General features: G+C 35.3%; 2 protein-coding genes, 3 long non-coding RNA genes and 2 pseudogenes across 6 annotated transcripts; 3 read left to right on the top strand and 4 right to left on the bottom strand.

Moving 5' to 3' along the window:
* The first annotated feature begins 2,776 nt into the window (after positions 1 to 2,776).
* LOC147506822 (large ribosomal subunit protein uL22y pseudogene) lies at positions 2,777 to 3,010 on the top strand (annotated as a pseudogene).
* A 653-nt stretch (positions 3,011 to 3,663) lies between these two features.
* On the bottom strand, positions 3,664 to 7,378 carry LOC147506821 (large ribosomal subunit protein eL38z/eL38y). Its single transcript, XM_086558858.1, has 3 exons — positions 7,262 to 7,378; positions 7,001 to 7,184; positions 3,664 to 3,896 (listed from the first exon to the last, which is right to left on the bottom strand). Exons 1-3 carry the CDS (start codon positions 7,262 to 7,264, stop codon positions 3,874 to 3,876), a joined length of 210 nt encoding a protein of 69 aa, XP_086414984.1. The 5' UTR covers positions 7,265 to 7,378; the 3' UTR covers positions 3,664 to 3,873.
* A 1,187-nt stretch (positions 7,379 to 8,565) lies between these two features.
* Positions 8,566 to 9,441, top strand: LOC147506820 (uncharacterized). Its single transcript, XR_015220849.1, has 2 exons — positions 8,566 to 8,984; positions 9,128 to 9,441. It is a non-coding gene; the product is annotated as an uncharacterized LOC147506820 (long non-coding RNA).
* Positions 9,442 to 12,033: 2,592 nt separating this feature from the next.
* Positions 12,034 to 12,814, bottom strand: LOC147506819 (uncharacterized). Its single transcript, XR_015193963.1, has 2 exons — positions 12,439 to 12,814; positions 12,034 to 12,336 (listed from the first exon to the last, which is right to left on the bottom strand). It is a non-coding gene; the product is annotated as an uncharacterized LOC147506819 (long non-coding RNA).
* A 150-nt stretch (positions 12,815 to 12,964) lies between these two features.
* On the top strand, positions 12,965 to 16,005 carry LOC147506817 (uncharacterized). The gene is made up of 2 exons (XR_015193964.1): positions 12,965 to 13,043; positions 15,120 to 16,005. It is a non-coding gene; the product is annotated as an uncharacterized LOC147506817 (long non-coding RNA).
* LOC147506818 (uncharacterized) lies at positions 13,330 to 15,487 on the bottom strand. The gene is made up of 6 exons (XM_086558847.1): positions 15,361 to 15,487; positions 15,145 to 15,252; positions 14,141 to 14,235; positions 13,970 to 14,037; positions 13,813 to 13,878; positions 13,330 to 13,506 (listed from the first exon to the last, which is right to left on the bottom strand). Exons 1-4 carry the CDS (start codon positions 15,367 to 15,369, stop codon positions 13,977 to 13,979), a joined length of 273 nt encoding a protein of 90 aa, XP_086414973.1. The 5' UTR covers positions 15,370 to 15,487; the 3' UTR covers positions 13,330 to 13,506; positions 13,813 to 13,878; positions 13,970 to 13,976.
* Positions 16,006 to 18,353: 2,348 nt separating the features above from the next.
* On the bottom strand, positions 18,354 to 18,912 carry LOC147506816 (cytochrome c oxidase assembly factor 5 pseudogene; annotated as a pseudogene). Its single transcript, XR_015221172.1, has 3 exons — positions 18,712 to 18,912; positions 18,535 to 18,642; positions 18,354 to 18,377 (listed from the first exon to the last, which is right to left on the bottom strand). The product of XR_015221172.1 is annotated as a cytochrome c oxidase assembly factor 5 pseudogene (transcript).
* Between the last annotated feature and the right edge of the window lie 5,219 nt (positions 18,913 to 24,131).

Below are 24,131 nucleotides of genomic sequence, written 5' to 3'. Positions count from 1 at the left end.
AAACAACGAATCCCAATCACACGCGGTTCCATCGTTTTTTACCTATGTTCCTTAAGAACACACCCACGTTAAAAACAAAGCAAACATGGGTTGAAAAAAATGAAATTTCTTTGGTATGAGTAGACTAACCACATAAAACCATTATCATAATTTTTAATTATTCAAGAATCACTTTATATTATCCCATAACTTAATCATTCACGACTTGAAGGCAATGGTTCGGCCATTTTAACCCAAGCATATTTTTCCCAAAGAAGACTTCCATTATATAACTCATTATAATAAACTCGTTTTAATATCTAAACCATTGAATTACACTTACCGATGTCCGCCATTTGTATAAGGGTAGGGGCCGCGTCCCTCTACCTGAAAATATTATTAAGTCCTACCCTCCTTGCAAAGAAAGTTAGAACTTGTATATATAACATATGTAGATATTCTATATGTATTCAAAGGTAAACACAAGTACACTCAGATAAACAAATCCATTTCTCTTATCAATTAATCAATTACTTTTCTTATACACCCACCCTTTAGTACCTACTCCACGATTTTGCACTCCACACATTTGCCGAATCACACATTCCCGTGTGCCTCTCTCCCAATCGAATACCACAATATCATAGCCATCTCCTGCTTTCATACATATATTTCACGGCCTCTCTTTGGGCAAAAACTTCGGGTCATTCATGGCACATTCAATGAATACCTTAGGTCATTCCCGCCACATTCAAAATAATACTATCAAATCACTAATCGCCATTCATGGCACATTCAATGAATGCCCCGGGTCATTCCTTCGCCACATTCAAGGAATACCCAATCCTACATTCCCGCACACTCGAGGAATACAACTAACCCCAAGGCGAATACCTTAGTTCCTCTTTTTAGGGCTGATCGAACCATCGGTCATTCATTCATGGCATTCAATGAATACCCCGGTCATTCATGGCACATTCAATGAATACCCTTATATAACACTAACGGGCCATTTATGGCACATTCAATAAATGCTCACCTAACATATGACTTCATCAGTCATAAATTCAAATTCCAAAACTTGAGGTGTGGAGAGTTCTAAAAGGGTGCGGTAAGTTTTATTTACGCATTATTGTACCTTATTGCATAGATTATTTCAGAGAACGTAGGAATATCTTGATTCAATTATTTTTGGTTTACGCGTTATTGATTTCATGAATGTATAAGTGTCATAACGTTGTGTATCGCAGAAGACTGAAAAATCACAAAGCAATAAATACACGTACACAAGTATATTTATAAAGGTCTTAGCCTAAGGTCAAACATGCTAATAGTCCTAGACTTATCCTAATAGACCGAATCATAATTTTAAGAAAAAGTCAAATTTTCGGGTCAATTGGTCAAAGTCAACCCTGGTCAAAGTCAAAGTCCACTCTTGTCAAAGTCAGAGTCCACTCTGGTCAACAGTCAATATCGGTCAACCTAGCCTAAACTCCAAAAACCCAAAAGCCCAAATCCTAAGGCCCATAGTCTAAAGTGAAGTCCAAAAATTTAAAACCAAACAAAACATATAAGCCCATCACGATTTGGCCCAAGCCCAAATCGTGATGTACTGTTCATCTTCTTCACTCCTTTTCTCCAGCCTCCACCGACCACCATAACAGCCACCACCGGCCACCTCTACACAAAAGGAACCCAGCGGTTTGCATCCTTTGTCAAACCCCTACCTATCTATACTACCAAAACACGATTTCATCATACTGCAAAAAATCCAAATCGACACCATTGATGCTCTACAGAGCTCCAATCATCCCCTCCCCAGCACCCAAACAACCATTAACAAAACCTCACAACAAAACAATCAAACCCGACAAAATCCAAACAACAAAACATTCACACAACACATAAAATAATCGGAATGGTTTGGGTCTTGGTCGAACGCCATTAATGGTTGTTTCAAGGCTTCACGGCACTCCCACTCTCAAACAAATCTAAATAATTCACCACGCACAGTTTCACCATTCCACAACATATACCAACCCAACAACGAAAAGTTCAAGAAAACTATCTGACACCGAACTCTAATGAAAACAAGAAAAAGCGTTTTGGGTTCCGAGGTTTCACGCCCTTAACCACCGGTTGTCGAGTCTTCGATATCTCAATGCTAAACTTCGTCATAGTTTTATTTATCTTGTATTGTTTTAAAAAAGTATCTAACATAGTCTGCGCACCATTAACGAGTTCGGCACCTTAACGTTTTTATGATCTTGTGACATTAGGTATAACTTCGGTCGACACCATTATTTCAATTCTGAAAACAAGATTCTTGGGATGAATAGCATAAACACATATAACAAAAAAACTTGGACTACTCCTTTTTATAAACCGAACAAATTTTTCGTTAAGAGAAAACCCCCTCAATGCGTCGCATCTAAACCGGACGATCTTTCTTGTTCAAACCCCCCTTTTTTTTTTCTCTCAGTAAAACTCTCCTTTTTTTCTAAAACTCTCGTTTTGTTTTTCCCAAAAAAACTCTACGTGAGAAACCCCTATTTTCTAGTTTTTAAAACCTCCTCGAAAACAAGGGTTTTAAACCTATCTACTTTCTTAGGGCTTTTATCCAAAAACTACTGGATATCTTATCTCTGTTATTTATTTACATTATTATTATTATAAATATTAATATTATTAGGAAAATAAAAGAAATAAAACACGGGGTGTTATATTTTCCCTCGATTTTTTTCACTACTAGCATATCGTCATTAAGAGAAGAAAACAGGCAGAAGCATAAGCACCAATGGTGAAGTACTCGAAGGAGCCTGATAATCGTACCAAATCATGCAAGGACAGGGAATCCGATCTTCGGGCTCATTTCAAGAATACACGGGAAACTGCCCATTCAATCAGAAAGATGGCCTTGATTAAGGCCAAAGGGTATTTGGAGGATGTTTTGGCTCATAAGCAAGCTATTCCCTTCCGTCGCTTCTGCAGGGGTGTTGAACGAACTGCTCAGGGGAAGAATTGCCACTAAAATGGACAGGGAGGTTGGCCTGCTAAATATGCAAAGTTTATTCTGGACCTGCTTAAGAATGCAGAGAGTAATGCCGATGTGAAAGGCTTGGATGTAGACGCAATTTATGTTTCTCACATTCAAGTGAACAAAGCTCAGAAGTAGGGTCGTAGGACTCACCGAGCCCATGGCAGAATTAATTTTTTTATGTCATTTCTAGCAACTATAATTACAAATTCATCATATTTCTCAAGTGAATAAATAGATAAGCACGTGATGGACATTGATAATATAATTGGATGAACAATATCTTCAAAAATTGGCCTAAATATAAGATGTTCAGAATCACCATAATATAGCTTCATAATTTGAGGAATCATAATTTGAGGAAGGATATGGTATGCCCGGAAGATATAGGATATATATATTAGTTACCAAAACAAAATACAATATTGGAATTTATACTAGCTGTAATCCAAAATAGGTTACAGGCTTGCTTATATTGAGATGGCCATAAGACCAACTTTTCCCGTTTAACTAAACCCACCTTTTACGGAGTGATATCATTTACGGGGTAATATGATAAAAATGAAGAATCATACCACAGTTATTAACTACATTGGCATTCCCCCCCACATTGGCCTTCATATAGCATCATTGGAATATAATACAGCTACGGGGAAGGGAGCCTTCTCATAACCAATCAACATAATATCCATATATCTGAGAAATTAAAGAAATTATCCCAACGGTATTTTCCATTCCGATCTCTGCTGTCTAGAATTCAAAATCAAAACTTAAGTCATAACTCATTAACAATTCAACAAAGTGAACACAGGTGCACCATAACAATCCCATCACGGCATCCATCTCCTTCCACTCCTTCAAAGGTCTTGCACACTCAAACCTGCAAAATAGAAAAAAAATCAGAAACACCACTCAGAAAGTCACAGAGATGACAAACCAGAATCAGACACATCAAACATCCTAGAAAATTTACTTCAATTTTGCAGTTTGCACATATTGTACGTAGAGGGTTTCATGGCATAAGGAAAGGCTCATGGCAGAAAGAAAAGTGCTACACTACTGCAATTGAAATAACATTATTTGGATGCCTTAATGTTAAAACTTTTGCAAATCAAAACAAGTTGCACAATCAGAAATTCAGAATGCACTCGTGACCAGCTTGGTTCCAGTAAAACTGTAGCATGGTTCACAAGTCAATAGATGCATAAGTTGTTCAAAACAGGCTACTGGTTTACAGGCTATTAGATGCTTAACTATTCAAAGGAGGGTACACACTAGATAATTAAGAAAGAAATAGAGTAAGGAGAGACAAGAAACGACGCACACCATGTTTGTTGGAGACTAACAATGAAAGCAACTTTGTTTGTAAATGTGGGAAGTTGTTTTCTTAATAAACCTCCTATAAACACAGAGATGACCAGCTTTATCTCCATCTCCTTAGAGCCAAGCACAGTCCAAGCTTATATCTCATTGTAACCAGATTTTTCACTCACCTTACTGGAATCTCAGTTCCCCTCTAAAAATTGGAAAGTTTTAAGGATAGAAGTTGAGCTAAAATAGGGGATGGATCCTGGACTTGGTTTAAGGTTATTTTATTTTATTTTTTTGACAAATAAATTTTATTGATTAGGGTGTAAATGAGATACAAAAGTGAGAGAAACTCACTTACATGGTGCAAACAGTGGAAGACTATACACCTCCCAAAATGTAGTTCCCATTCAAAGGAACACCTCAGTGAAAAAGTACCCCTATGGACGACCCAAATACAGACTCTCGACTAACTACAAACCAAAAGTTAGATCAGAAATCCCAATATTCTACCCCTACTCTATCACTAGCAACTACGTCATTGCTAGCGATGCATCCAGTTTGTCTACATGATTATCTTCATGTTCCCTCTATGATTTTCTGATTTTTTGTTCAAATCAAGCCATAGTTTGCTCAACCCCACTCCTTAATGTTATTTCCATTTATATCCCCAAAGAGTTTCCCAAGGCCCTTTTTCTGAAACCAGATGATATTCCCAAGTTGCATGCTAATGGCACGACCATGTATTTGATCCAATCACGAGAGTCTTCAGTGTTTTGGCAATTGTACACTCTCCTTGCATTTCACCACCTTGGTTTAAGGATTCCACCACCAAAAACCTTACTAAAAAAAGATGCAAATCAAGTAAAATCTTAGCTATGATTTCAAAATTGCTAATCTTTCTCAGGATTTGCATCCATTGTCTGGATTTTGGCAGTGGAAACGCCTACCAAATCCACACTTCATCCATAGTCTGATTAAAAACAAAATAGACAACCTAAAAATTTACAAGGGAAACAAGTACAAACTTTGTCACAAATAACTCAGTCAGAGATTATGATGCAAATGAAAGAGTAAGTTGGGTCCCTGTTTTCCTTGTTTCAATTTTCATGAATATTATGAGGTTCAGTCTTAAATAACTCAAGCCTTGATACAATCATTGATGTAAATATCTTCTAAGACATAAAAAAAAATTGTTCTTACTTAATCACTTTGATTACTCTAAGATAACAGTTCTACATAGAATCAGTGTTCGTGATTCTGAACGAAACCTTGGAATTCAGCCCAATATTTCAGTTTTTCAAAAAACCAGAATTCCAAATATAGAGTCAAAATTTTGATTATTCCAAAATCAGTCAAAATTCCGAATATAATAGGGTCGAAATTTGATGAATTTCGGTTTTTGGATTTGTCGGAATTCCGAAATCCCGAACTATGCATAGAATTGGAATTGTGAGAAGGTAAACAAATAAAGTTGAGCACAATGCTACTTGCTCAGGTACTAATTCCCAATTCGTTTAGGAACCCCCTTCTGGGAGCATTATGTGGACCCTTGACTAAAAACAATTGCATAAAAATACATGCACCTCTTACATGCCTTGAACAATGTGTTTAATATTTTTTGCATTACTTAGAAACTATGATGCACGGATACAGCACTTTTTGCCTTGTACCCGTGTGACACGGGAACGGGTGCGATACCGACACAGGTACAGGATACAGGTTGGGTACGGCTGAACAGGGTTTTCCCCCGTAATCTCAAAAGAAAACAGAGATGGATGACAATAAATACTAAATCTGCCTATGAATTTCGACTTAAAGTAAGTTGAAAGAAAGAGAAAGAAGACATTGTTCTGTTTGAACTAATACTGAAGAAGAAAAAGGGTAAATTCTTCTTTGATCTATCTTCTTCGATCTGTCTTCTAATCATCACTGACTTATTCTTCTATTCTCTAGCTGCGTTGGTGAAGGAGGTGGCTTCTGCTTTAGGGTTTCTCTCATTAATAGTCTGACTCAGTTAATGGGCTTATTGAAAGTGAAGCATAAGGCACTTTTAAATCAGCTCTAAATTGCTAATTGGGCTGGACACATGGGCCACTTTTAAAACCAACTCTGATTGCTAACAATACTAGAACACCACTAGAATTGTTATATGCAAAGGCCCCTTTGACGATTCCAAGTCCAGTTTTCTTTTTAATCACATTAAGCATCTATAAATTCACAACTTGCATTAACTTTTATATGCCGTACCCATATCCTAGATTTTCAATAATCGTATCATACCCCGTACCCGTGTCGCCACGCCACATCCGTATCCGTGTATCATAGCTTAGAAAGCAAGGACATCAGAGGAACCAAATAATTGTTTCCACAGAATAACATTTTTCCTCACAACACCCAAAATGCTATCCTCAGTGGTTGGAGTTGACACATTCTCGATCTCACAACCCACAACAGATAGTTGTACTCCATTGAAGGTTGAGCATACATAAAAATGATCAAATCCAACCACTGAAGACAACTCTTTAAGAAGTGAGGACAACAAATCACTTAACACTATTAACAAATGGGGCTTAAAACATGTCATTGACCACAAAGTACAACAGATCAAGTTTATTCATTGGTACAAGTAATATTGCGAAAAACAGAAGCAATACATAAGAGTCAAAGCCACACCTGGTGGGAGAGACTGCTTCAGCTTATCAGCCTTCTCAGAATCAAACACACAAAGTGTGTACAGATACTTGGAGCAACGAACCTTAAACTTGACAACATCCTTGCTCTTCTTTATCTTAACAGAACGAGCATCCTTCCTTCTTGCAGTGAGAAGGAAGTCCTTAATCTCATGAATTTGCTTCGGCTATCACAATAATAACATAAATTCAAATTCAAATTACTCAATACAATATGAAACAACAAAGAGAATGAGTAGCTTACCATTTCTCTTGTTGAGGGTTTCAGCAAGAGAGACAGAAAAGATGCAGCCCTAAAACCCTAGAATGCTTATTACATTTTTTTATATAGTAGTCTCCCAAAACCCTAAAGTGACTAACCATGGGCTGGGCTTCCAACTTTTAAGGCCGACTGTAATCATAATTTTAGGCCCAAACACATAGATTTACCAATAATTTTGGTTTTAGGCCTAGTGGACCAATAATTACGGTTTTAAGACAAAAATGGATTGATATCAGCCTCTATCATTAATAATGTCATTTTCAGGCCGATGCCATCAAGTTACTTTTTATTAATACCAATTATGATTTTCTCTTATATACATGCAAACACCATTATGCATGTATGATATGAGTTGCATGTGTATACCAACATGCACATACCATTATGCATGTGTATAACACACATGTAAACACTACTATACGCTACTATATATGTGCATAACACATATGCAAACACTACTATATATGTGTACACCACATGCAAACACTACTACCACAATACATGTGTAAAGTATGCAAACCAGGTTGTGCATTGGTTTTTTTTCTTCTAAAGTCTTAAAGTCTTGAAACCCATCCCTCGAGTTCAATAGTTAACATGATTTTTTTGAATTCTAATTGTAATTATGTAGGAAAGGCTTGTCTATTTTTTTAACAGAAAGTGGCTCTCAAGGACAAAACTGCCGAAAAAGTAATTCTTGAGGACACCTTTTTTTTCGTAACTCACAAGGACCAGGTAGATGAAAGGTCAAGTATACCCTTGGCGAAATAAAAGACGGATCGGGTAGATGAAATGTCAAATATATCATAATGCGAAATAATTAAACACCCCAGAGGAGGAAGCGACGATATATTTAGTATGAACATTAAATGTTCATAGTCCTTTGGGTATAAACATTCAATGTTCATAGTCTTTGGGTATGAATATTGATTGGATATGGACATTCAATGTTCATAGTCCTTGGATATGATCATTGAATGTTTATACATCAATATATTGTATAAGGTACATTCACCTATTTGGATATGAACAATCATTGTCCATACACCAACAGAATATATGAACACTCATTATTTATAGTAAAATGACAGAAAAAGTAAAATCGGAAAATATTTATTTTAAATCTAGGCCATTTGTACTTGAGGATTATTTGAACGGAATGGCATAACTGGCATTTAAAAAAAGTAAAAGGGCCGCGCCAACTTATTTTGTCCTTGAGGACTCCTAATTTTGAAATAGTGGGTTCCTGAGTTATTTTTCCCTAAAATTTATCGTTCTCACTTGAGGATTCCTCAGTTGAATTCTATATTGTGTTGCGACTTGCGCTAACCTGGTTTTGAATTCATATGAAGCTTCAGTTACTTTTCTCAAAGTTCACTAGTTCAGCAGTATGAGCTTATTTCATTTCAGTAATTCACCACTTGGGCGGTTGGGCCTCTGATGCTTTAAACCAAAATAGATCTGTAGTCTATGGTCTTCCATCCTCGTTCCTAGTGTGGGCCTGGTTTTCATTTGTTCATTTGCTTGTGCCTTCCCTTTTGTAAAACTAGAAAGAAAGAAATATTGTATGAGGTTTAGCAATTTGGCATACAATATCCGTTTTGAAATTGGGGTTTCCCTTCCATCAGTTTATGGTTCCTCACTTCCTCTCACCGGTCAGTTGTTTCATTTTTAAAACAAAAAGGAGGCATGGAACGAAACTTCATTGGTAAGTGTTCATTGTCGACTTTGTAGTGAAATTTTGATATGGGAAATTTCAAAAAACACCCCCTTATCATTCTATGTTATTGCTTTAAGCTTTGTGGAATCTGTGTTTGGCTTGTTTGTTTATATTGTTAATGCCTAATGTAGGCTTGAGGAATCAGGAATGGGCAAAAAGTTTCTTCGTTTCAGGGGAAATGGTTATGATGAACATTTGTGGTTGGAATATGCAAAGCTTCATTACAGCGAAGGAAGTTGATGTCTCCAAGAACAATCACAGTAAATGAAGAGAAGGAAAGAAAAACTTTCAAGAATGGTGGAAATCTGCCTATGACTGCTGCAGGGAGTCAGCCGCGGACATCTCTAAATTTGTTATATGTTTGGCATGGTGTGATCTTGGTTTATGTAGAATTATACATGTAACTGCAAGTGAAGCTGATGAAGAAGTATTTTTGTTTCCTGTTGGCATTATTTGGCATCTGGAAGTTTTTTAGTGTCGTTTTACTCCACTCTATTTTCTACAAAATGGTTCCTAATTTTACTATAGTTGGCCATTCTTTAGGGCCGGCTCTGGGGGGGCAACCAAAGCAGGCGACTGGCCCCCCCTTGTTGACAAAAAAAATAAGGCCCCTAATTCTCCACCCACTATCTAATAAAGCCCGTATCCAAACATTAGATTGACCTAAAGAAATAAAAGCCCAAATATTAGATTGACCCAAAACCAATTGACCCAACTGATTTAAGCAGCCCAGCCAACAAAAAAACAAAACCAATTCAAACAGTACGGTTATATTCGGTCTCCTGGAAGTTTTCTATTTCGGTATTTTCTATTTAAAAAAAAAAACCAAGGGTTTAAGGTTAGTTTAAAAGAAACAGAGAAACTAAAAAAAAAAAAAAAATAGAAGAGAGAACCTAATCTTTGAGGAGTTACAACTTACAAACAAGACTGCTACGCTAGCAGAGGTGCTCCCAATATACGTACTTTGTATGTTCCCTTAACCCTTCTCAACTCAGCAACTTCAACTTCTTCCGGTCGGCCTCGGCCTTCCCGGTCGGGGCTCAATGATACAAAGCGAACTTAATCACAATTCCAACCAGAATTACCATTAGGGCAATGAACGCATTATTTCGGCGTTCCATCAAATCTTGAAAAGTCAAATGGAGACTCTCTAAACGGCAATGGAATCGTGGACTGCAATCTTGAGATTATATATCGGATCATACATTTCAATGGTTCTTTGTATTAATCCTCGTCATACCCTTTCCATGTATAACTTTCAAACTTTGACCAGGAAGTTGAAGTTGCTGAGGGCCTGAGGCCGACAAGGAAGTTGCTGAGGCCGTTGAGTCGGAGGTTAACCAGGAATCGGGGGAAGAACAGAATTACCACTGCTATGGAATGCAGTTCGCAACCATTTATGAATTGGTTTTACACCGTAGCAGCAATATACACTAATTTTTTTCTATATTTTGCATTTTTGACATTTGTAAACAAAAATGAATGCTGATCAAGTTTCATTAACATGCACTAAATACTTCATCTCAAACTTGTATTTTTTGTTATCAAGTGGAACTTTTGCGCTTAAAGCTATATACATTGACTATTTGTACCTCAATTTTCCCATTAATGGAATCTCTTCTGTATATACATTGGATATAGATCAGCTGGGATACAGCTCTTACCAAGTTTGAAGTCTGGGATACTGCTCTTACCTCTGGTCATGAAAATTAATCTTACGTACAGTCAGGGCCGGCTCAACCATATAGCAAAGTAGGCCTCCGCTTAGGGTCCCGTAGCCCAAGGCCCCCCACAATATAATCCAGCCATTGAAATAAAGGAAAAAATTAAAACCAAAACCCACTATTGTTTTTCATTTATTTTTAACTGTTGGATAAACGTTTTTACATTGGCAAATTGGAAACCATAAAATCACGTTAAAATAGTGTTAAACACTTAAACTCCTTCAGTTCCCTCGCCTTCTCAAACAAAAAATAGCACACCTCCATAACTAATTAAAGTTCTTCATCACCCCATGACAAATAATCAAGTATATATATACGCCAACAATTCAATCTTACATATATTATTTTTTTTGTTTTCTATATGGTTTTTCTCTATAATCTCGTTGTCTATCTCTCAATATTTGTTTTATTTGGTGTAGAACTCTCTCTCTCTCTCTCTCTATATATATACTAGCATTTCACCCGGCATGGCCGGGATTGTTTTATTGTATGCTTTAAACGTTTGGGTTTACCTGTATTTTAGGCTTAATTTTTATAAAATTATTAGAGTCAACTATACTTAACTGGCTTAGTCCATTTTGGCGACATGGGGATGTAAAAAACGGGAAGAAAAACAGTGAGATGGAATGATAGATCATTAGGGAACCTTTATAGCTTAAAAAAAAAAAAAAAGGAAAATCTGAAATTTTCTGAAAAAAATATAAAAAAAATAAATTAGTCGAACCTCACATTTCAACAATCTAAAAGAATAATAACTACATAATATCTGTTAAAAACCAATGACGAATCTTACTTAATATACTACTCAAATTATGGACAATAGTACAGGGATCTTGGTGGATTTGAACCACCGCCTCTTGGGATGTATTTCACATTCAAGTGCTCTTCTATGGAGCTAAAGATCAACTTTAAAATGCCAATTTGCAACATAACCAAAACTAAAGATCCACATTCAGTTTTTACTTAGGCAATCGGCCTTGGTTTACTTGCGGGTCCGGTGAAAACCTCCATCACCACAGCAGTTGTGAGTGAACCTTATTTGTAATATTCGTCCTTTTTCTAAAACAAACAAACAACGTGAATTATTTGTGAACTCTTATACTTTGAGTCCTACCAAAGCATGAAAGCTTCTTAAAAAGAAAGAATGAAAATTATCGCTCACCTAGTAGTCGAGGACATTCAATCGTTATTTGCATTTTTTGGGATGTAATTGTGTCAGATCGCTAATAAGGTGAATCTCTTCTAAACGCTTACATGCTTTGCTTGAGTTGGACCATAAGATTACTCCACGGGAGTAGTTCGAGTTGGTACCCTTTTGAAGCCGAAAATGGAAACATAAATACATATGGAAAGTATCATTGTACAATTTGTTTTTCAAAATTGAAACTTCAAAACTCAAGTAGAAGAAAATTATAAAACTACAACCTTGGTGGAATTTGCAAATGTTCTCCCAATTTGACCATTTCGACAATGCCTTACAACCTGGCAAGCCATCTCATTTGACATAACATCATATAAACCGTCCCTTGCTAATATGACAAACTCGTCTTTCTCCGTTCGCTTTGTTATGCTGACCTTCGGTACAAAAATCACATACGGTTTAAAGTATTGATCGCCTACATTCATCATATTTAGATCTTAATTACGTTCAGAAGATAGCATAAACAGCAGGAAGTAAGACTAATTCCATTTCTTAAAGGATAAATCATTGGACATACCTATGGATCGAGAAGTAGCAAGCACTCCAAGTACTCTATAGCCATTCCAATTTATGACTCTTCCACCAGCGGCTTCTACTCTATCAATTTCATCTGGTCTATCAGGCTGCAGAAAGATGTAGTATATTGTATAGTGGACTCAAATTGAAATTTTTGTTTGAACTATTATTTTCTTCAAAAATATGGAGGTGGCAATGGCGAATGTTAGTATAGGTTATGATTGTTAGTAGAATGATATATTTGATTTAAGTTCACAACCATCTTCATTCTCTATTACTAATCACTTCCAAGTTTGTTTATAAAAAATAAGAATAATACTATGTATATGTTGTAATAATACTATGTATATGTTGTTGAATCACTTTTTGTGACAAAGATTGGCGTAAGAGATTAAGGCTAGGTACGAAAAACAGCTTGTCAAAGTAGTTGACCGGTATGTCTTACATGTATTTTGTCTATCTCTATGGGATGTCAAATCTATTAAAAGTTTGGCGTGTCATGCTTTAATTATGTGTATTTTTTCATTAGGATGATTATGCAGCTAATGATGATATATATGAGGAGAAATTAAAGAAAGAGACGTTGGCATTTTTCATGGTGGCCACGTAAGCTTAAATCCTTATTGTGCTAATTTTTTGATAAAACTGTATTCTTTTTTTTTTTCCTATTCCAAATGTCATTTTTAATTTACTAATTGAGGTGCACATACACGATTTTGCCTAAATGATCATACATACAGTTCATCTAAATGATCATATTCATGTTCCCTCTCAATGACAGGCTGATTATTATATGTGCCAAATGTAAACCCTATAATTTTTTGAAAGACGTGACAAAATTATAATTAATGATAACATACACAAAGAGTCCAAGGGATAAAAGGAATGACTGATCCTTAAAACCTTTGGAGAGAATTTCATCGGCCTCATCCAAGATACAAACATCTTGATGCTATCGTGTAGGAGGGAGTAGCGATCTTTCTGTTCCGTTGTGCTTGTTGGATCACATCAAGCCCCTTGCGAAGGGTACATTCCCCTTTTTCTTTGAATAGCGAGGGCTTCTCAAAACCTACAAAACAAAAAGAAAAGTAAATCACATGGAATTCTTATTTCTAGGAGAACCAAGAGCTACTCATGATGCGATTATAATATGCAAAACACCTATTTACAACGGATAATAATGCAACAATGATGAGAGCAAAATTTTATGCAACACATACCGCCAAATAATCATTCAAAAAAAAACCAACAAACTCGATTTTCCTTGTAAATTCAACCAAGACCCGGCTAAAAAAATATTATTCAATATTTCTCAAACTCCCAAAGAAAATATCTCACATGCTTATGAAAACTCGAAAGGCGAATCGATACTTACCATAAGCATAAATTCCCCGAGAAGGTTCTCTTGCAAATTCATTGCATCAAAACCCGTCGGATGAGTCTACACACATCCAATCAAAACCCAAAAATACAATATCATATTCCACATCCAATAATAAAAGCTCAAATATATAAATCCAATTAAAACATACAAATCATTCATCTTGAATCATACCGACTACCATCGAATCGAGATCCTTCGGTGCTAATCCCGCCATATCTCGCAAACCAACAATCGATTATTTATAAATCAGCAGAAAAAAAAAAAGATTAAATTATAAAAATAAAATAAAATTAGATCTAAATCTTGTCTGCCCATATACCTCCAGCGATCTATTTGAAAAACAGGAAGACATGTTAACGAAGTATGAAGAGCGCCTAAAATAAAGTTCTTAACCATTCCAGTACGTCCAGCGATCTATATAAAAATAGGAAGATAAATAAACAGAAGTACGAAGGCTTAATCCATCACTTAATTTCTTATAAGCTTGGCACATATGATCTATCAAAATTATGCAGGGAATTAAACCATTATTACTTCCATTTCTTATGTGTTTGATACACACATGTATATATAGACATACAATGAAGTACTCTGTAATTTGTGCAAGTTTCTCAAAGTTATAAAGATTGTACCAATCAGAAAAAATGCAACGGTATCTAGGTGGATCCATGAGAATACAAATACATGTATATTTCAGTCACAAACAGTTCATATAATACAATGTGCAGCCTATGACTTAAGCCTCGTGTATATAGAACTAAAAGTATGAGCATAAGTACTTCTATGGTGATCATGTGACTGGTATAGGTATATAAAAGCCTATATGCTGGTGAAACAGTCAAGAATTGCTACCCCATTGTACTTTTATCAAAGGTACATCTATAACCTTCTGCTTTTTGTCCTCCACTCCTCCAGTGAGTCATCTTCGATTTTAAGAAGAGATACGAAACCAAGGTACTACAAAAATTACGTTGCTGATTCTGCTACTTAGAAATGCTTTTGAGAATTATTTCAGTTTATTGGTTTCTTGAATTCCACTTTCTTTTCCGTACATTAGTTAACTCTCAGAATTCTTAAATAAATTGCAGTTGTTTTGTGTGAGTATTACATAATATTGTCTTCCACATGTAAGAAATTGAAAAAAGTTCCAGTGGCCAATTACGTAGATTAGGATATCCCACATAAGTTTCAGCAGGTCTACAAAACTCAACCAACTGTAGTTCATTGCATTTTTGAACTACAAAATCGCAACTGCAAATGGATTAGCAAAATTTAATCCCATATCTGTTCATGTATAGTTTCAGGTCATATACCAAGCCAGACCTGTGTGAGTAGATAGCCCCAGAAAAAGGATGACTGAATTAGACCAACAGTTGCAGGATTCCAGTTGTACTCTGCAGACATCGGAAGTATGGCAATGCTCATATTCACCTGCCATGGATAGTTTATATTATACACAATGCAGAGTACGCACAATTTGTAGGTTCAACAGTCAATGGTAACTACAGACGAAGGTAAGGACTCCAGGGTATAGCTTACACGATCCATATTGCAGAGGAGAAATGCTGAAAAACATAGTAGTACAATCACCCAACGTTTTGGGAATTTCTCCTGCCAAGATGAAGTTTTCCCACATCTGGGACTTCTGAAAATTCCATTGAGTCCAAATTCGGTCCTTCTATGTCATATGGCTCTGCTTTATAGTTGGTCCGTGTTTTAGTTGCCTTAAGGTACTCAATCTGCTGCCATTGTGTACCATATATGCCAAGTTTATCCATCCTTCTTGGCTGCCCAAGTGGCACTAAATGTACCTGAAGAAAGAAAGCATTCGCATCTTCCTTGAATTCTTCGTTTAAGACCACCGCTGTGAAACTTTTTGCAGAATCTTGTGTAGGTAGAGAGAGGCTGCTCCAATTCAGCATTTCGCTTCATACTGCTCTGACATGAGAGAAAGATGCGATGCACAACAGGGCTAAAATAGTTTCTAGACATATAGGAATAGTTTCCTTTTGGAATATGTAACATTTTGTTCATTCTGTTCCCCCTTGCACAGATCGCACTGACACCACCCAAATGCTCTCCTTTTGGTGAAGTAGCCTGCTCCAGTTCATAAATTTTTCCTGTCAGAATCATTTTATTACTGTCAGATATTTGAAATTATTAAATGAAGAAACTCTTAATCTTTCCCCCCCTCTCCCACTCGTATTGTGGTGGGGGAGTGGGTCATACACTCATACCCCCATAGAAATCAGTATGCAATAGTTAGATGAGCACAGTAATTCAGACATATCCTCCTGATTACTACTTTCGAACTAATGTCATTTATAAAACCACCTTGATTACAATAAATTGCGACATCAGGAAGAAAAATATTAACATAACGAAAGAATCAATATTTCCCTTAGATATTTAAAGTTTCTCTAAAACCCTGCAGTCAATAGGTATGTCCTTCAGAACATCCTCCCGATACTTTACAGTGGTGAAACTGATATACAGCTGTTTAAGTCCAAGATGGAAAGACTGACCACTACTACATTCCACAGGTAGTATCTGTATGTTATGCCGCATGCCCATGTGGAGTCCAATCAGGCAAACAAAAGTACCCAATTATGTAATTCTGTGGAATATATGGTAAGTGTGTTAAGTGTATCGTGTATGTTAAGTGTGTGTGCTATTTGTAGTTATGTAGGTACCCATGTAGGTAACATCGTGCTATATATATCAGTGGCAATGTATCAGGCTATCAGCTGTACCAGCGAATTTCAAATTCAGAGTAGCAGACTAATCGTGAAAGTCCAATGCAAATTGCAACTATAATGAGCTTGAGACGATCACTGAGTAATTTCATTGGCCTAATCATTAATACTCTGACACAATGTTTTCTACATGCCAAAAGTGTTTCTCAGAGACAGAGACCAACATACTGCTTCCACTAACGCGCGCCAAGACCCAGTCCAGCTTCACTTGCTGAGGCCTCCTACATTGTATATCATTCCTTTTGGTATTAAAGAGCGTTGTCTTATCTAAAAACAATTGTAAAACAGAGTTATTTTAGATAATTATCTATAAATCCATTTAGAAATCTATCAATAAAATCGATTGTTGTGTCACGGAAAAGAAACTTGAGTCCAAATCAAATCTCAATCCTCCAGCCCAAACATATACCATGGGACAGGGTAGTGTCTATAATAATTGCTCATATAATGATCCTTGAGCAGAATTTTCTTAAAATACCACGTGTGCACCGGCTACTTTTGAAAAACCGGTGCGAAGATCCTAAATTAATGGGTCTAACCATTAGTGACATGCATGTGCAGTTGTGCACATCCTCTTAGTAATATCGATTGACTTGACTTCGATACCCTTCTCCTTCCTATATACAGGTTTCACATCACATTCAATAAGAACCAATAATGCTCAGCTCGAAGCATTAAAAGGCTTTGGTCACGAATCAATAGAAATTGTAATCGTGGATAAAAAAGGGGAACATTCTAAATCAAACATTAAAACGTCCTAATTAGTGATGATTCATTTAACAAACTCAAAAATGAAACTCATAACACATTTGTATATACAATTGACAAAATCCAAATTGACTTACCTATGTAAAAAACTTTGATCATGGAGACCTAGAACCAAATCAGATGCGCTAACCTCGCTAATTGTAGACGCAATAGTTCAACCATCTTGATCACCTTCTCTAACAACAATCTCCACCTTAGCTTATATATACCACATGATCACCATATGATAAGAGCAGAAAACTTATCAAACCATGTAGCATTTATAAATATGTTATGATTTGTATCAATAACATCACAATAATCTTTCTTTTTAACCTTACAGATCCTAAACATGAAGATCCTCAAACCTCTGGCATTGTGTTTAAGATGAATGAAACGGATGGCAGCAGTTTACTGGATAAAACCAACGACGGCCCAGAATCCAGGTTAAGTGGAAACTCAAGTATCAAATCCCCTTCTGTATCCAGTTCTCATCCTCTCAAATCTGTTGTTACTATAAAATTTGAGCCACTTGCTCACACTAAACGATCATCCCTCTATAACACAGGACTCTATTATTAGTGACCAACGTAGTCCTAGAAGTAAAAATGGTTGGCCAACGACCACGAACAAACTCTTAAATATCTAGTTTATGATTATAGATGAAAACACACAATGTACTTTGTCAAATTCGAAACTCCTGCCTCTAATTACAAATGAATACAATCACAAAGCACTCATAGTCAACATTTTCAGTGACATCCTTAAAGCAAGAGTTCTCAAAGTCACTCTTTGCCTACTTCAACTGTCTGTAGTGGCAAACATACGGCCGTAAAACTTATACATGAGCCACATCATTGTTTTTTTGTCTCTTCATTGTAAATATGTGTAAATGAGAAACAAATGAAGAAAACACACAATGTACTTTGTCAAATTCGAAACTCCTGCCTCTAATTACAAATGAATACAATCACAAAGCACTCATAGTCAACATTTTCAGTGACATCCTTAAAGCAAGAGTTCTCAAAGTCACTCTTTGCCTACTTCAACTGTCTGTAGTGGCAAACATACGGCCGTAAAACTTATACATGAGCCACATCATTGTTTTTTTGTCTCTTCATTGTAAATATGTGTAAATGAGAAACAAATGAAGAAAATGGGAATTGGCCATCGACCGAAATCTCAAAAGAATGGGAAAAAGGAAACATACCTGGCCTCTTTTTTTGCAATTGAAATAAGTTTCCCTTAACCCGACACACTCAGTGGATATGGATGGCGTCTTTTCACCTGCACACTCCCTATATGATTTGTTTTCAACCTACAATAACATACCAAATTTTTATCAACTGAATAAGCTGTTTGGTTATAGAAACAAAAGAGGTGTTACCTTAACACAGTCGGATTCACTAAGACACTTTACCAGTTCCATTGCCAACCCTTTGCAAGATTTAGCCATACTCTCTTTTTAACTCACTTCGGGAAGTGAATAAAACCGTTCGGGCTCTGCCAACCCTCTATAGAGAGATATGAATGTTGATAGCTCGGATCATAAACTTAAGAATTAGAAGAAAAAAGTTTTGGGTTAGTTTTCTATTTTCAATTGAAGGTTTTTGGTTTTTTTAGGATTTGGAGTTTGAGGCGATGGGAAGGTTTTCTCAGCTGAAGGTTTTTCATTTTTTGAGGATTCTAGTTTGAGGCGACGGGGTTTTTTTTTTTTTTCATTTTGTGTGTTTTAATGTTCCGTAGGTATATCACGAATCATAATTTTGATTGGCGTGTAATTGTTTTCTCATGATTTTATGGATCTCAAAAACATATAACCAATCTCGAGCAAATCCAACGTTTGGTATAATTTTTAGTAAGGGCTGAATTGTAAATAATTAAAATACTGTCTTTTTTTTTAATTAACTTTGGGTACCTACTTAAAAATTGTGCTGATGTGGCCTCCTGAAATCGCAGATGAGCATTTTCGCCCACTGTGCAATAATGGTTTTAGATATATATATATATATATATATATATATATAAAATGTAACAAATTTTATTTGTTAAAGTAGTGTTAAACACTTAAACTCCTTCGGTTCCCTCGCCTTCTCCAACAGAAAATAGCACACCTCCATAACTAATATAATTAAAGTTCTTCATCACCCCATAACAAATAATTAAGTATAACACCAACAATTAAATCTTACCTATATCATTTTTTTGTCTGGTTTTTCCCAATAATCTCTTTTTCTTTCTATATTTGTTTTATTTGGTGTAAAATTATTTTGCATTCTCTCTCTCTATTTGCAATTCTTTCTTAAATAAATCTATTAAAGTTTCAACTTTGTGCGAAGACTATTCAAGAAAAAAAAAGAAAAAGCTGGGATCATATGAAATAATGTATACAAATCAATAAGATGTTGTGAGAAAACAAATTTAAAAAGATATAACAATTTTTATTTGTTGAAGTAGTGTTAAACACTTAAACTCCTTCGGTTCCCTCACCTTCTCCAACAAAAAGTAGCACGCTTCCATAACTTATTAAAGTTCTTCATTACCCTATAACAAATAATCAAGTATATATAACGCCAACAATTCAATCTTATCTATATCATATTTTTGCCTTTTATGGGTTTTCCATATAATCTCTCTTTCTTTCTATATTTGTTTTATTTGGTATATAATTATTCTACATTATCTCTTTCTATTTGCAATTTTTTGTTAAATAAATCAATTGAAGTTTCAAGTTTGTGTGAAGACTATTCAATAAAGACAAAAAGAAAAAGTTGGAATCATATGAAATAACGTAAACAAATCAATAAGATGTTGTGAGAAAAAAAATAAAAAAAATATAACAATTTTTATTAGTATATATTAATCATAGAAGATTCCCTATTCGAACTTTGCTTAGGGCCCCGATTATCTTGAGCCGCCCCTGCCATTCTTATGTCCCATGTTGGCCATACTTATGTCCCATGTATACAGTACTATTATGTACTACAAGGAACATAAGCAATGCATGCTTATGAGTTTTCTATCCTTTTATATTTATTACTAGCAATCGTGCACATGCGTTGCATGTGAATCTCAACATAAGTAAAGCAAATTAACCAGCATCTTTCCCTTATAATTCAACAGTTCACACTTGCATACAAAATTACAAACACAGTTCAAGAAAACTATACAACAACAAAGCATACAGACACGGATAACTTTCTCTAAATTTCATAAGTTCCAAAGCACAGAACATAAAACTACTTGCATCTGTAAATGATATTATATATTTTTTTCCAACTAAGTAAAACTAATACGTTGCGGTAATGAGTCTCTAAAAACCAACCATGTCTTGAAAACGAATCTACCACAAATTAGCACACCAAAAATGTATGGTTTGGCAACACCAGACACGTCATCATTTCATGTAGAAGAGTATTGGATTTCACAATTGCTTCTGCTCAGCACAAAAGAGTACATTGCATTCTTAAATGTATATCCTTATCAAGTAGATCAATCACCCAACAAGCGTAAACCACAATAAATATGGATATTTCTAAATATCCACAAAGGTGTCACAGACCATAAGTTAGTGGCACGACATTATTTTTTAGTATTTGGGCGATGCACGGTTTCACAATTTACCGTTCTTTAGAAATCTCACAATCCATCAAAGGAATGAAGCTTAGAGTCAGCAGGCGCACTCACTCAAACGGCATACCTTATTTTGCATGATGGGTCAGCTAAGAAATGAGAACGGCGGTCACTTCTGCATAAGCATTGTGACCATTAAACCCAAGAAAAAATTAGAATTTCATTGAGTTTGATTTCTATACTATTGATAAAATACAAAAATTCAATACTATGAAGTCAAATTCAAAGTGTTTTTCGTTTCAGCATGCTATTGCCTTTCAGTCTATAATCAATTTTTTGTTGCTCGAAAGTAAGTGCACGCTATCTGATTGTCCTAGAAAATTAAATTGTGGTTCATCTCTTCAAGCATCTCATAACAGGGTAATCAGCAAGCTTGCAAAAATGTTTGCAACCATCAAGGCAGACCCCTGCAATTACCAATTACAAATAACCCAAATACAACAATTACAATTACGTTACTCCATAAGACTGAACTTTAGAGGGAGGCTCATATTCAATCATATCCAAAGAACAAAAAAACTCACTTATGATGCGAGGGGCTACCAATCCTCTAGCTCTTAAGAACAATCCAACTAACTCTAATCCCCCTAACCTAAGCAACAGATAAGTTATGCATTGCAAAGAATTCTAAAAATAAACCAAAATGCATCACAAATTGATCTAACAACCAAGAAAAATAGCAAGGACAAAGCATAATGAATTCTCATAATAGTTGATTAATAGCAACTTAAGTTCCCAAACTTTTAAGTGGTAAATTAACTCATATTGACTTTTTTTAGGAACTATAGGAAAACTTACACAGGTAGAAAGTTGAGAAGGACAATAACACAGGAAGAAGCAACGCTAAGGTACTTATAATTATTGAATTTACATATCAAGTAGATAACAAATCGTATGATATTTCCATTAATAAATTGCAGCTATAAGAAAAGGGGGGCAGAAAACTTGTAAACAACAATAGATTACATTATAACTATACAATGAACAGATAATTCTTTCATAATAAATATTCACTGTAGTATTTCTTAATGCACGTAGCCACACAAGATATCTATTAACAAACAGAAGCTTCTTTGTAGCGGAAATAAAATCGCATTTATAAGTAGAGTGTAGATAGTCCTTTATACTATCATATTGTTTACTTATCTCATACTAATATCCGCTGTATGAGATTTGTAAATACTGGAAAACCGAAACATATAGTGGCCAATTTTATGTAGTAAGCTGCACAAAAAACTAATCCTAGCAAATATTCTGATTGACGCCTAAATACCTAAGATAAATTCATCTCCAATGTGACGCAATGGTTTTCTAGTACAAAGCACTCTGATGGTTTCCGGAAAAATATGCTTTTAGAAAACCCAAATTTGATAAGAAAACAAACTTTTTGTCTCCCCGCCAAAATTTTACCCAATAGCAATGCAAGTGTGCAACAACCTTGAATTGGTAATTAGTGCCAAAGGTCAAAATCTCGTCACTCACCTCTCAGATATTTCTGCACATATCGCCAAAACATTGTGATGACACCATGATGGAACACCAATAAGCTAAATGGACTTGGTTAATCAATCGGAATATTAAGTTACTACTAGAATTTACCTGACTTCAACACTCATGGAAGAAGGTGGACTTTCTCAAGGCACTAATTTTACAACTCTCGTAAATGAGGCCACATGTTATTAGTTGTAGACTTGTGGCTATGAAGAGAAGACTAAATGGGGGCAAAGAGGTGATTTAACACTCAATTGTATTTTATATTCTATTTGTGTGTGACATATTGGCATGCACACTTTAGTTGCAATGACACTGAGTTGCATAAAGTACTTCATCCAACACAGGTCATCGGAGTTGCCGAGTTGGTTAATCACGCCATATGTTTCTTATGAGTAATCTACGTTCTTAAATTCTTTCCATTTACTAAAAGTTGCAAACCAAAGATAATCTAATTGCGTAATATATTTGACATTGATTTTAGCTCAAAGCCTAAAAAAAAGTACTTATATAAACTACAAAGTACCTTAATGTAGATTGTCCAAGTACAAAGCAACTTGCTCACTACTGATCACTAATACAAATCAAAGTGGTGAGAACTGACCATAGACCGTACTAACTGTAATGAATCACAAAATGATAGAACATCAATTAACGCAAAAGGACGAAGAAGGAAAGATAGTGAAATACCTGTTGACTAATTCCTTATTATCCCATTCTTCAACCATTCTACAGGAAACTCACCACTTGAATCAAACCAAAAATATAATTTACACAAATGTTACGACAAACCTATACTGAAAATGCAATAAATCAAATACTTAACAACGTTATATAACAGAACAACATAAATTTCAATAAAATTCATCAAAAACAAACTGAAAATCTCAACTTATCTTCAAATTTAAGCTTACTACACAATGCCCAAATTGTAAAAACCAAACTTACCTTCGAAAACAATGATAGAACTGGATATCCCTTGAAAAGCTTGCAGAGAACACCATGACGTTTGGGTTTCCAATTGGTTTGATGCTTGATTATGTCCGAAGAGAAATAGATTGAATTCTAATCCTAATTGGAGAGAGAGAGTTGTTGAGAAGTTTTGTTAAGGGACGGAAATAACGAAAATTCCTGTGACGGACACAACGTGACACCAAATCACTATTCCTGGTACCCCATATTTTTATAATATAGTAAGATATAAGAAATATGCAAATTGCGTTGGTATAGTTTGACTAGGGGGGTGTTTGTTTTTTCTGGATTTAGCATTCATAGCCTCTTAAACTTAAGTTTTAAGCATTAAGAGGTTCAAAAACTTGTTTGTTTTTTTAAATAGTTTAAGCATCCAATGATATTTTAGCGTTCAACATTCAGCAATCTCAAACTTGTTAAATTTGTTTGTTCCTCCTGAATGCTGAATTCTAATACTTGAAACAAGAAAGTCTCTTATTGCTCTTTCTTAAGAACCCAATCTCAAAAACCCATATACTTTATTACCTTGACCTTTATCGCTTCAAAATGAGTTCTTCAAAATTTGATGTTTGGGTAACATGTTTTCATTTTTTAGAGTGAATGATATCTACTTTGTTAAAAATAGAATTATATATATATATATATATATATATATATATATATATATATAATTATATATATATATATATAATTATATATATATATATATAT

This window comes from Coptis chinensis, chromosome 4, assembly GCF_015680905.1.
Source record: "Coptis chinensis isolate HL-2020 chromosome 4, ASM1568090v1, whole genome shotgun sequence".
Taxonomy (NCBI): Eukaryota; Viridiplantae; Streptophyta; class Magnoliopsida; order Ranunculales; family Ranunculaceae; genus Coptis; species Coptis chinensis.
This window is presented reverse-complemented; position numbering and strand designations above follow the sequence as displayed.